General features: G+C 41.4%; 1 protein-coding gene across 1 annotated transcript in view; it reads left to right on the top strand.

Moving 5' to 3' along the window:
* Positions 1-11,212, top strand: part of LOC102314534 (neurotrypsin) — a 34,013-nt gene extending 22,801 nt beyond the window's left edge. The window contains exons 7-14 of the mRNA XM_005943877.3: positions 1,642-1,820; positions 2,135-2,276; positions 2,435-2,655; positions 3,887-4,028; positions 4,124-4,402; positions 5,080-5,202; positions 5,315-5,583; positions 7,663-11,212. Coding sequence (XP_005943939.1) covers positions 1,642-1,820; positions 2,135-2,276; positions 2,435-2,655; positions 3,887-4,028; positions 4,124-4,402; positions 5,080-5,202; positions 5,315-5,583; positions 7,663-8,198 — 1,891 coding nt within the window. The 3' untranslated portion in view covers positions 8,199-11,212. The remainder of the gene's footprint in view (positions 1-1,641; positions 1,821-2,134; positions 2,277-2,434; positions 2,656-3,886; positions 4,029-4,123; positions 4,403-5,079; positions 5,203-5,314; positions 5,584-7,662) is intronic.
* Positions 11,213-12,291: the final 1,079 nt, after the last annotated feature.

Consider the following 12,291-nt stretch of genomic DNA (forward strand, 5'->3'; position numbering starts at 1 on the left):
TTAATGGTTTTCCTGCAACATTTTGTACAGGGTGGGCCATTTATATGGATACACCGTAATAAAATGGGAATGGTTGGTGATATTAAAGTCCTGTTTGTGGCACATTAGTATATGTGAGGGGGCAAACTCCTCAAGATGGGTGGTGACCATGGTGGCCATTTAGAAGTCGGCCATCTTGGATACAACTTTTGTTTTTTCAATAGGAAGAGGGTCATGTGACACATCAAACTTATTGGTAATGTCACAAGAAAAACAATGGTGTGCTTGGTTTCAACGTAACTTTATTCTTTCATGAGTTATTTACAAGTTTCTGACCACTTATAACATGTGTTCAATGTGCTGCCCATTGTGTTGGATTGTCAATGCAACCCTCTCCTTTAGGACTTTAATATCACCAACCATTCCCATTTTATTGCGGTGTATCCATATAAATGGCCCACCCTGTAGTTTGATATGTTTTACTTTTCTTTTTAACAAACCTGCTGCATGCTATTTTTAGGTTAAACATCACTTTTAGCACAAGCAGAAGCACAAAAGGGCTTTTTATAGCAAGCTGGGATTAAGAAGACATCACAAAAAAAGCAGTTTATTATTTTGGATGATTTTATTTATTCAAAGAGTATCTTTAGAGTATTTTTTTTGTCGTAGTCGTGTTTTTCAGAGTTATATCCAGCAGACTGACAGATTTTGTGTCAATGAATCGTCCTGGGAAAGCTGATCGTTTTGTGCGACACTGTGTAGCTTTATCAATGCCAAATTGTTGGGTCTAAACATGCAACCCTGCTGGAATCAGACCACGAGAGACTGCGAACAGAACACAAGATCCACTCGTACGTATTACTTACAAGGGGAGAGCTAGCACACCTGTAGCCAACTCCAAAGCTCCAGTCTCCCCTCACAGCTTTCACTCCGTTACACAACCTCTCACCGTAAAACCCATGTGGTGTATCGTAAAACCTAAGTCACTGTGTGTGTGTGCATGCATGTGCAAGCACGTGAGTGCATGTGTATGTGTCTCTGTAGATGTGACTTCCTGCCACACAATATATGCTTACAACTGTTCAACCACATTTCCTAGTTATCCAAAGGTCATCTCCCCTCATCTGTATATGGCTTAACCCCTTTAATGGTTCGCCATATACAAGCACAGGCGAGCCCCTAAATGGCTGGGAGTAGCCATCCCTTACCAGATAAGGAACCAGAAGCTTTAGATGGAATGTGCCTGCAGTTAAACACTATAACCTTCTCTACCATCCTGCATGTGGGGGAGGAGAACAGAAGAATATCTAAACATGCAGTTTAAGACAAGGTTTACAAATTTAAGCACAACAATGACAACATTTAACAATTCACCCCAACACAAATGTTGTGGGACGACAGTTTTGTACTATTCACTGTTTGGCTGCCTGACAGCATTTTATCTGATCCCTTTGTTTAAGTAAAACTGCCATCACTTGTTTGACTCTGTCAGTTAACCTGATAAATAAACTGAGGTGTTGAGGTAATTGGTTTTTAACTATTTATTAATGGCCTATTTATTCTCAGGTCCCTCTACTACCCTCTCTGCTCCTTTAGACAATATACTTATCTTATCTTAAGTAACCTTCTGGAAAAACCTGTGTGTGTGTGTTTGTGTTGTAGCGGTGTGGCGAAAGCCTGGTCCTGGGCTCACTTCGGTCAGGGTTCAGGTCCCATCCTGCTGGATGCGATGAAATGCACAGGAAACGAGCTGTTCCTGGATCAGTGTCCTCATGGCAACTGGGAGCAGCACAACTGTGACCACATGGAGGATGCTGGGGTCTCCTGCAGCCCTTATACAGGTACACGCACCCAAACACACGCACATATACACAGTCACACATAGCAATTGTACACACTGATGAGCTTAAAGCTGCTATTTATAGCCGCTGGGCTCTGAACATCAATAAATCATTACTGCATAGAGCAGCAACATCCTGTTTGTGACAAGTAGGAACAGGATTTATGTGAGCCGAGCAGTAACATATCAATACATGTGACCAAACTCCAAAAATACACATTTTAATATTAATTTCAGATGTAGCATCTATAAAACAGAATCTTCCCTTTGAGAAAAGAGGATCTGATTTTTGCTTATAACCACAAAATGTTTCAGACGGTGTGGTGCGTCTGGTTGGAGGAGACAGTCCCTGGGAGGGCCGAGTCGAAGTGTTTCATAACGGTGACTGGGGGACGGTGTGTGACGACCACTGGACCCAGCAGCATGCAGAGGTGGTCTGCAGGCAGCTGGGTTACAGGTATGAACACAGTTTTAGTCTTTTTGCATGCAGCTTTTTTCAGTGAAAATTGCAGCTGCACTCTTTGCACCCCAAGTTTGCCATAGTTAAAACTAAGAAGACTGCTGTTTGCATTTTGATCACTTTATAAGTAGATGATAAACTCTTCTCATCTCCAGGGGTCACGCTGAGGTCGTATCTGATGGGACGTTTGGCGAGGGCGTGGGCCTGATCCTCCTGGACGATGTCCAGTGCGAGGGATCTGAAACCTCGCTGCTGGATTGCCAACATGGGATTTGGGGACGGACCGACTGCTCCCACAGCGAGGACGTCGGTGTTCGCTGCAGAGGAAGGTCCGATGAGGAGACTAATGAGGTGCCGGTCATCGCACCTTCCACAGGTGAGTGATGGGGATGATTTCATGCAGTAGTTTAGGATGAATCAGCCGATTCGTTTTTTAAATTCTGAAACATTTTTAACTTTTGGGATAATTTTCCTCAGGATCCGCCCTTTACACACCTCCAATACATTCTGGTAGTGTCACATAATGCTTTTAAGTGAGAGGGAGTCAAGTAGACAAATACATTCCTGGGAAAATTTTCGCTGCTGGATCCCTGCTTTGTGTTATGAGCATCTTTTGAGGCAAACATGTTTGTCACTCAAGGTTTTCCACTTTTTATGATTCCATCACATCCTTCCTGATAGTTTCGGCAGTGTCCCACCAGGAATTGACAGATTCTGACATCTGTGAGACCTTATATTGAGGCGATGGCTGTTATTCTCTCAATAATAACTGATAAACGCTAAAAAAGCTGCAAAGAAAACGTAGTCAGAAATGCATAGGAGGAATCTGCGGTACTGAACAGGCCAATCGGAGTAGTCACAGCTGTTTCAGGGGAGTTATTGCACACATACGACGCAGATTGAACGCAGAAGTTTAAACCAACTGTAAGTCATAATTTATATACAGCCTTTGTTGTGAACAACTTGAGGCTACCGCCTTGCCGAAGGACATTATAGCAGCAGCACTCACCACTTAGATTTATTTCCCCAAACTGGCAAACCTCCAGAGCTCTCCTCCTCACCCTTTAAGCCACTCATGCCCAGTGTTTGTATGGACAAAAATAAAGATCAGGTTTTAAAAATAATAACTTGAATTAAATTTACAAAGATATATTTCCTGTCTCAGAACATAATCACAATTTTAAAGAGTTTATTTTCTTTTTCACATAGTGGAAGAAATAAACCAGTTAAACCAGGAGTATCATTGCACCGCACTGCAGAAATTTGGTGGTGCTGAAATTTATTTTGCCACAAAAGGGCAAGATGTTGCTGCAGGCCGCTGCTCGCATGCTGCCTGCCTTCCTTGTTTACACTGGTGTTTTTCTGTCCAAATGGTTTACATGTCACATGCTGACAGCTGTGAAAATAAAGCGATGTTACTGGCTCTGTTCTCCAGAGGTCCTGCTTCTCCTGTCGACACACACAGTCCATTAGAATGAGAACAGCGGCCGGATAAAGAGACACTAGATGACATTTAACACCGTCAGCGGACATACAGCTACCGTCTCTGTAGATGCACAGGCATGAATATGAATGAGCGTTGTTTTTCTTTTCTTTTTATTGGTTAGGTCCCCTGGTGCGTCTTGTGGGTGGCAGCAGCAGGAAGGAAGGTCGAGTCGAAGTGTATCTCCATGGTGACTGGGGAAGTATTTGCGACTCAGGCTGGAACGATCTGAACGCAGCCGTGGTGTGCAGACAGCTTGGACACAGGTTAATGTTTGTGAGGGTGAATGAGAGATGACAGTTTTAGTGAAAACAAAAACATACCATAAAGTCACATCTTCTTGAATGTGTGTCATCCCCAGCGGTCGAGCAGTTGCAGCTGGAGGGTTTGGTCAGGGGAAAGGACCCGTCCACCTGGACCAGGTGAGGTGCACAGGGAAAGAGGAGTTCCTAGGCGAGTGTCCCTCTCTGGGCCAGAGCATCCAGGGCTGCAGACGAAGGGAGGATGCAGGGGTACGGTGTGACATCACGCCACGAGAATCAACGGCACAGATTAAGCCTGAAGAGCCGAGCTGTGGGCTGAGGAAGATGGCCGAGGAAGATGGCAAGAGGAGGAATCAGGGAGAGGAAAACATACTCAGGTAGGGGGAAAAAAATCAGGTAAAACAGAATTAATGAAAATTTAAACCTGTTTTGCTTCACTTCTCAGACCATTTTCTCTAAAATATTCTCAAAAATATTCTCATTGGTAGCTTAACTGGATAGACAAATATATATATAAATATTTGGCTCACCTCCCACCTCCCGCTGGATTATTCATGCAACCTGTGGCTTTCACAGAAATAACATATACAGCACATGCAGGACTTACAGGATTAATACTATTAAAAACGGGTTTTCTAAGATTCTTAGTTTATAATAATTTGTATGCAATTTATAAAAAGTAGAAAAAAGCTGATGGCTGAGTTGATCTCTTTCTACACATCCAGTTAGTAAACTTCATATAAGACACACTATTTAAATTGCTTTTGCCTGCCTGCAAGCTGCTTTGCAACCCACCTCCACCCCGGCTCCTCTTTTCTGTGGTGTGTCTGACTTGGACCTGCTGACCTGCTGCTCCCAGAGCAGACATATGAAACGTTTGGCTAGCTGGTGAATCTTGCACAACTTTTGCTTCCGAGTTGGAAAACATCACATATTTTGTGGTTATTTTGGTTTGACTGACATTTATATGTTGAACAAAAGTTAATTTGAAAGGGCAACAAGATCAAAAAGAGAAGCAGGAAGTAGTTTTGATCTGTTCGTTCTTCTTGCTCAGGACCACGTGGCCATGGCAGGTGTCTGTGTGGCTTCGGTCTCAGGAAGAAGACAGCAGTCCTCTCTGCAGTGGCACTCTGATCAGCCCCTGCTGGGCCCTGACGTCTGCATACTGTGTCACCAGGTAAATCCAAAGCAATATTAATAAATCAGTTTCTACATTGCAGTGGAACCACTCAGCGCAGTAATACACAAGTGTAAATTACCCTTAAGTTGCTTCTGTCTCTCTCCTGAAGGTTTGGCGGCGATCCGTCCCGGTACGTGGTGATAGTTGGGGGGTCCGAGCGGCGCCTCACACCGGAGCAGGTGGTGGTTCACAGGAAGTTTAAGGGTCAGAGCGGTGGACACGATCTGGCTTTGCTTAAGCTACCTAACTCAAAGAATCACTGTCTGACCTTTGATCCCAACACCAATGCAGCATGCCTTCCTGCCACTGACACAGACTCAGGGGGAAGTACTCCATCTTCTTGTGTGGTCACGGTTACAGCTGGCTGGACGGGTCCAGGTAGGCAGTTATATAAAGATAAAGTCTGAAAATATGTTTTAGATGAAACATCTGGGTGGAGGAGATCACCAGTTTGTGAGTAGTGTGTTTCAACACAGGTGCACAAATTTGCAGAAGTACAAGAATAACCTGGAATTGTGGAATTTTTGAGGTTTACTTTGACCAGTAAGTTTTATAGAAGGTGCTGGGCTACAAATCAGAAACACTCTCATTCTGAAAATCTGTTCAGTTACATCTGCAGTAACATCTTTAATGACAGTCTAACATTCAACAAACAAACGTATAGAACAGTGAAAATCAGCAAATCTTCATATCAGTATTTTATAGAGGACAGAATATAAATGAGAGAGCAGATGAGCTGGACTAGTGTCAGGAGCAGGATCCCAACAACATGTGGCCGGATTGCTATGAAATTACTATGAAATTTAATACAGGTTTTCCTTTTCCACTGCAAACAAATCACAATGACATCAATGAGTTCCTAACTTTTCCTCTGGCGCCACCGTGTGGTTAATATGTGCACTGTTTGATGAAACTAGCCCTCAGTGGTACATGGATTAACAGGAAACTGCATTTCATTTCATTCCCTGTGATTTGATTTTGTTTAATTAATAGTGAAAGTGCTAATTGACCAATAGGAAAATAACTGTAAATGAGCCATGACTCTAAAGGTTCATTTGTATCTGTTGTCTGGTGAAGCCAGTTACAGCAGCTGCTTGAAAATGAAAAAGAATTGTCTCAGTTATCACATGCAGTAGAGCTAATTCATACTGACAAAAAAATTAGCAAAATGCACATCAATCATCAGGCTACGTAACACAAAAGGCAACGAAGAAACAGAAAACATGACACACGCACATCTAAGCCCTCCCACAAGATGAATTTTAATAACTCTGGAGATCCCATCACATTTCATCGTCTTTGTTCAAATACTTGTACAACAATGGCATTTCCATCAGCTGCTTCTGTACTGTCGGGTGCTAATTAGCAAAAGTTAGGGCTTACATTAGAATACTAACAACCCCACCCCCCGCATAATCACGGCTTCACAGAGCTGCTGTAATCTTTCTAAAAATGCTCTAATTTGCAGACTTTTTCCAAAGCAGAAATATAAATGTTGGATTAAGCCATATTCAAAATTATTGTTTCATTTTGTTGCGACATTTCGAACTGAAGGCCTTCACAAAGTGATTACATTTTTATGATAACATGCAAAGAAAATGTAACAATAATCTTGAATAACTGAAAAATTAAGGTACTGATCACAGAACAACATCAATTTTCAAGACTTTGTTTAAACAGATCGTCAGATTCTTACTATAACGATCAGTAGTTCATACAATGAATGGCAACAACACCTTTATCCAACCGTAGTTAAAGCAGATGGGCTACAGCAACAAAACCCAAAATTAGTAAAGTATTAGTATAATATTGTTATTATTAATTATTGAATTAGTGATATGTTGATGATTTTAAATACTTCTATATATTCCTTAGTAGCTTGATCTAAAATAATGCAATTAATCTGAGAAGTTATAAGTAACTAAAACATTAAGTAAATGGAGTATGAAGTTGAATATTCACATTCAGAATGCGATGGAGTAAAATCAGAGCGCAGCATAGTACAAGTACTTGAATAAATATACTCTGTAACATTCCTGCTGGCTCTGTCCATGCTCTCATCCAGTGGTTTTGGGGACTATAAGATTAATGGTACTCTACTCCAGTGGCTATGGTGGGGTGGGGGTTCAGGAAGGGTTGGTGCCACTCTATGCGATTCTTCTAGACACACCCCTGAAAGATGGTTGGACATGGATAAACATGAGACCAGTCGGGCAGAAAGATGACTTTATATTCTGTTTCTAAAATCAGTTTATAAGTTATTGATTGCAGATGTGAGAGTGCTCTGTTGGTACTCTCTCATGTGCTTAAACACAGCACTAATGAGTCCTTTGGCCTAACATGTTATATACCACGGCCCAAAATGAGCACAGAAACATGTTTATACCTGTAGCATCGCCTCAATCAGCTGTTTGCTTTAGTATTTGTAATCCTGTTGTCTTCTTTCTCTTCTTCTAGACTCTGTTCTTGCTTCCTGGGTCCCTCTGATGTCATCATGGCAATGTAAGAAGCGCTATGGCAACAGTTTCTCCAGTCACGGCACCCTGTGTGCTGGCAGTCCTCCAGACACCAGCCTCCTCCATGACGACAGTTGCCAGGGCAACTCTGGAGGCGGGTTAGTGTGTCAGGCGGAGACAGGTCGATGGATCCTCACTGGCGTTGTCGCCGGGGGTTACGGCTGCGCTGATCCCTCCTCACCTGCGCTCTACACGCGAGTCAGCCGCTTCAGGAGCTGGATCGACGAGGTCATCAATGTGCAAGCACGCCCGGAGGCGCCAAACGCACATATACAAGGAGATCTGCCACACAATGACATAACACACATGCACAGCGAGGGCAAAGATGTGTCCTTCCACACGCACAGCAAACACGCACACGATCAGCAGCCATCAAATGAAATCAATGAGATTAAACACACACACTCTCATCATTCACACACCAAAAACACACACACACACCGGGCGGAGGACGCAAACACACAAATTCTGGTCTGATTGAGGCCGTGCCGTTGGCTTACCACCTGTGCCATGTGACCACCTGAGGAGGGTTAAAGGATGAGGAAAAGAAAAGAAAGATGCTCCCAAACTTCAGTCAGTGCAAATGGCCGTCTGTCAAATCTGAACTCAGTCTACGTGAATCGCGGGTGTGTGCTGTGGGCAGGCTTTCCTGAGCTGTACGGGTCATTTGCGGTGCTCGACGTGTGAGTTTCAGCCCGTTTAGACCAAAACAGGTCGACAGATTTATCAGCACGCCGATCAGGCCCTTTTACTGAAAATAAAAAAAAATCCCAATTGCATGTACTTTAAGGAATCTACTGCTCGTGTAAAGTATTCCGGGGGGAAAATTTTGAGACGGTCACACAAGAATCTATGCTAATTTCACCTATTTACATTGTGTGAGCTTAAGAAAAAGAGCAAAACATCAAGTACAAAGGCTGACTGATCATCACTGATGTCCCTTTGAGATGATTAATGTAGATAAACTCCAAACTCCTCGCAGAAGGTGAGGCTCGTCCCACATTAGGTTTTTATAAAAATCCAGATGTGGCTTTCTTTTTCAAACAGGGCTTCTCTCTTCAGGCTGTTGTCTTATACCTTTACTGGTGAAAGTGCAGTTGTTCATTTGGACCCATGACTAAGCTACTTAACTCAGGACCATACCACTGATTTAGCAAGTTTTAGTGCATTTATTAACAAATTAGGTCACTTTGCATTACACACGTTCTCCTTTAGCTTGTTTCTTATTTGGATAGATTAACCTTATTTGCCCCTTTTAAAGCGCTTATTAATGCCTTACTGAGCCAATCTCTTTGTAATCTCTTTTATCTTCCTTCCTTTCACGTCACCTCTCAACCAGTCACGGTCTCTCCCTGATCCTGGTTGACCCGGAGGTCTCTTCCTGGTAAAATTGAGTTCTTCCTTCCCACTGTTGCCAACATTGTACTTACTGTCTGATCATTGTAGTAAAAAAGTCTATTGCATCAACTGTTTGGGAATTATTAATACAAAGTTGTTGTACGATTGACTGACAAACAGTCTCATGACCAGATAGGGCAGTTCCCTAATTTTTCTATAATAAATTAAACAGATAAAAGATGCAAAGTTGATTTTAAGTGTTGACCATGCATTTGAAATATTTAAGGCACAAAGCAATGAAAGTGAAGGTGACCATCATTGGGCTGAAGAACCAAAATAAACCCATCAGAGAGATAGCAAAAACTTTAGGAATGGCCAAATCAGCAATCTGGGACATTCTGATTACACTCAAGAACAACAAGGCCAGATTAGGCTTTGCCAGAAAACAGAGGGACAGATGAAACCAAGATTAACTTGTGGCAGAATGATGGGAAGACAAATGTATGAAGAAGGAGAGAAACAACTCATCAAGTTCTGTCAGAGCTTTGCAAGGGAGGAAGCCGAGCATTTGATGTTGTCCATAGGTTTTAGACTTCAGGCGGGGGTTTTGATCCAAGAATTAAAAACAACCGCTATATTGAAAATAATGCCAGTTAATATGTTTTAAAATGGCTGTAATTCCCAAACAGTTAATGGAATACTTTAGTAAAACCCCTTGAATTAAAGCTGAGACTCTGCACTTTAACCACATATTGATTGCGTGATTGAAAATCCACTGCGAAGGTGTGCAGAGGCAAAAAATTTTTTAAAAATCTTATTGTCCAAATATTTATGGACAGACCTCTACCTTAACAAACTGATGTAGTGATAAAGTACAATCATGCAAAGTAAGGGATTATTATGTGCTTTGTCTTGATCATTGATATTTGCAGTAAGCCGCAAATATCACACAAACTTAGACTAACCCAATACAACCAAAAGGAAATAAGAAAAATTGAAATACATATGAGAAATTTAATCATTGTGTGTTACATTATATTACAGAAATATATGATTTTTTCTATTATGCCAGAACCTTTAATAACAACAAAATGCATATTATTCTTGGTTAAATGAAATAAATTTAAAAAAATGGTTAAAATACAATTTTATAATAATGCCAATGATTTTCTTTTGGCTGTGGTTAAAAAGAAGAATCCCTGCTAGTGTGATTAATGTGTTATTAATTAATGTGATTTTTGTGCAATACTAAATCAAAATCCATGACACTAAATGTCTTATCTGTAGATATTTTCTCAGAGTAGTCTAGGGGTAAACCAGGCCGCTCATCCTATGATAACAGCATAGAACAAACAGCTGCAGGCGTCTGATCATTGATTTCTGATGTCTGAGCAGGGAAACAAAGGAAACGGTGGCTGAATGACAACAACCTTGTTTGGAAATAAGTCCACGGTTGCATTAAGTGTACTGGTTAAAGAGCTAAAATGTGCAAAAACACTGGTATGGTCCTTTAAAATTGTACAGGACTCTCCTTTTAAAGCCATTGGAAGCTGACTGTTGGGTCATAAATATCTTTTTGTACTGGCTCTAGATAGATAAATAGACAGGTCCTCAGATAGACAGATAGCTAGCTGCTACTTCTGCATTTAGATAGTATGTGTTCTGCATTCATTCTTGACTGGATTAGATAGCCGAGCTGGTGAAGTTAAACGTTGTCTGATCTGTTGTTCTCTGAGCAGATGTGTGATCTGACCAGACGATGGCGACATTGCTCTATTTTAACAGGGTCCATCAGGTACCCTGGTGGTTCTTTTTATACTGTTTATGCTGTAAGTGTATGGACTTGTGCTTAATATACTGTGAACCATTGTGTCGTGAAGCATCCTGTAACCTTCAACTCCAACATTTCTCCAAGCCTGTTGTTATAATCCTGTACATAAACTCAAGCCCTGCTACCACAGACTTGATGTTTGACCATGCAGATCCTGTTGGTTCATGTAAATACTGTATGTCTCTGGCTGGGCGATGAGGGCGCAGACAGGCTAAAGGGTTTCAGATGTACTCCTGCTTTACCTGTGTTAAACCCATCAGCTGCTCCTCAGTGTAATGTGCTGAATCATGGTTGAGTATTAAAAATGTGTACCTGCTGAGAACAAGTGAGTGTTGCTGTCATCTCTGTTTTTAGCACCAGATATTTATTAATTAGCTTTCCTGAACTCTGTTTTCCCCATGTGGCGAGAAAACAAGAAAAGAGCTAAAAAATGCAGTTCCTCTAATGACCACTTGAGGCTCTGAAAGGGAGTGAATTAACAAGTTTAGAACCTGAAACGGTGGTTTGGTTACTTTTATTGACTGTACTTTATTCTACACATGGGCACTTCTCACGCCAAGAAGAAAAGAAAAATGTGGCCAAAATGCTAAAATTCAAATTGTAAATAACCTAAACTAGTGGTTGTGTCCATCTTTTATTTACAGTCTATGTTTTCATGTCCATTAGATCAGCGATCCCCAACCTTGTCTGACAATATTTTCATGGACTGACCTTTTAAGGTGTCGCGGATAAATACAACGAAATAAAAGCAGTAACGGTACCAAAAAAAGAAGATTTATTCATAACACACAAAGACCCAGGGAAACCGAGCTAACGATAAAAAAAAATAACGATTAAAAACCCCGAAAACCATCAATTTTACACCCGAGCCTCAACTTTGCGGCCCGGTACCAAATGACTGATGGACCGGTACCGGTCTGTGGCCCGCTGATGGGGACCGCTGAATTAGATTATATTGTCTCAACACTTTCCACTAAGAAATATTAAACTACAAAAAAATCTTTCTGATTTTAATAATCTTGGTTGGTTTCCATACTAGAAACATGGATTTTATAAACTGGGGGGGAAAAAGTGGGAGATTGCTTACAAAACGTTTCTACCGTCCAAGTAATTGAAAAGTAAATCTGCTTAGCTGCTGCTCTCAGTCACCCATGAGCGCCGTTAATCTCTTCTTTTGTTGGAATGGGCTCCCCTCTGAAATAAAAGGGGATCAGAGGATACCCTTGCTGGACTGGATTGACCAGACTATTGAAAACTGTAGAACAAGTGATTTATAACGAGTATAATTGAGATGGTTTTGTTGGGACAAGGCTAATTATTTATAAATCTGACTAATGATGCTAATGATTTGAACAAGATGGGATGCGATTATTGGGATACAAATTTGAATTTGGGCTGGGA

The sequence above is a fragment of the Haplochromis burtoni genome, unplaced genomic scaffold (genome assembly GCF_018398535.1).
Source record: "Haplochromis burtoni strain Fernald_Lab_line unplaced genomic scaffold, NCSU_Asbu1 Contig_278, whole genome shotgun sequence".
NCBI lineage: Eukaryota > Metazoa > Chordata > Actinopteri > Cichliformes > Cichlidae > Haplochromis > Haplochromis burtoni.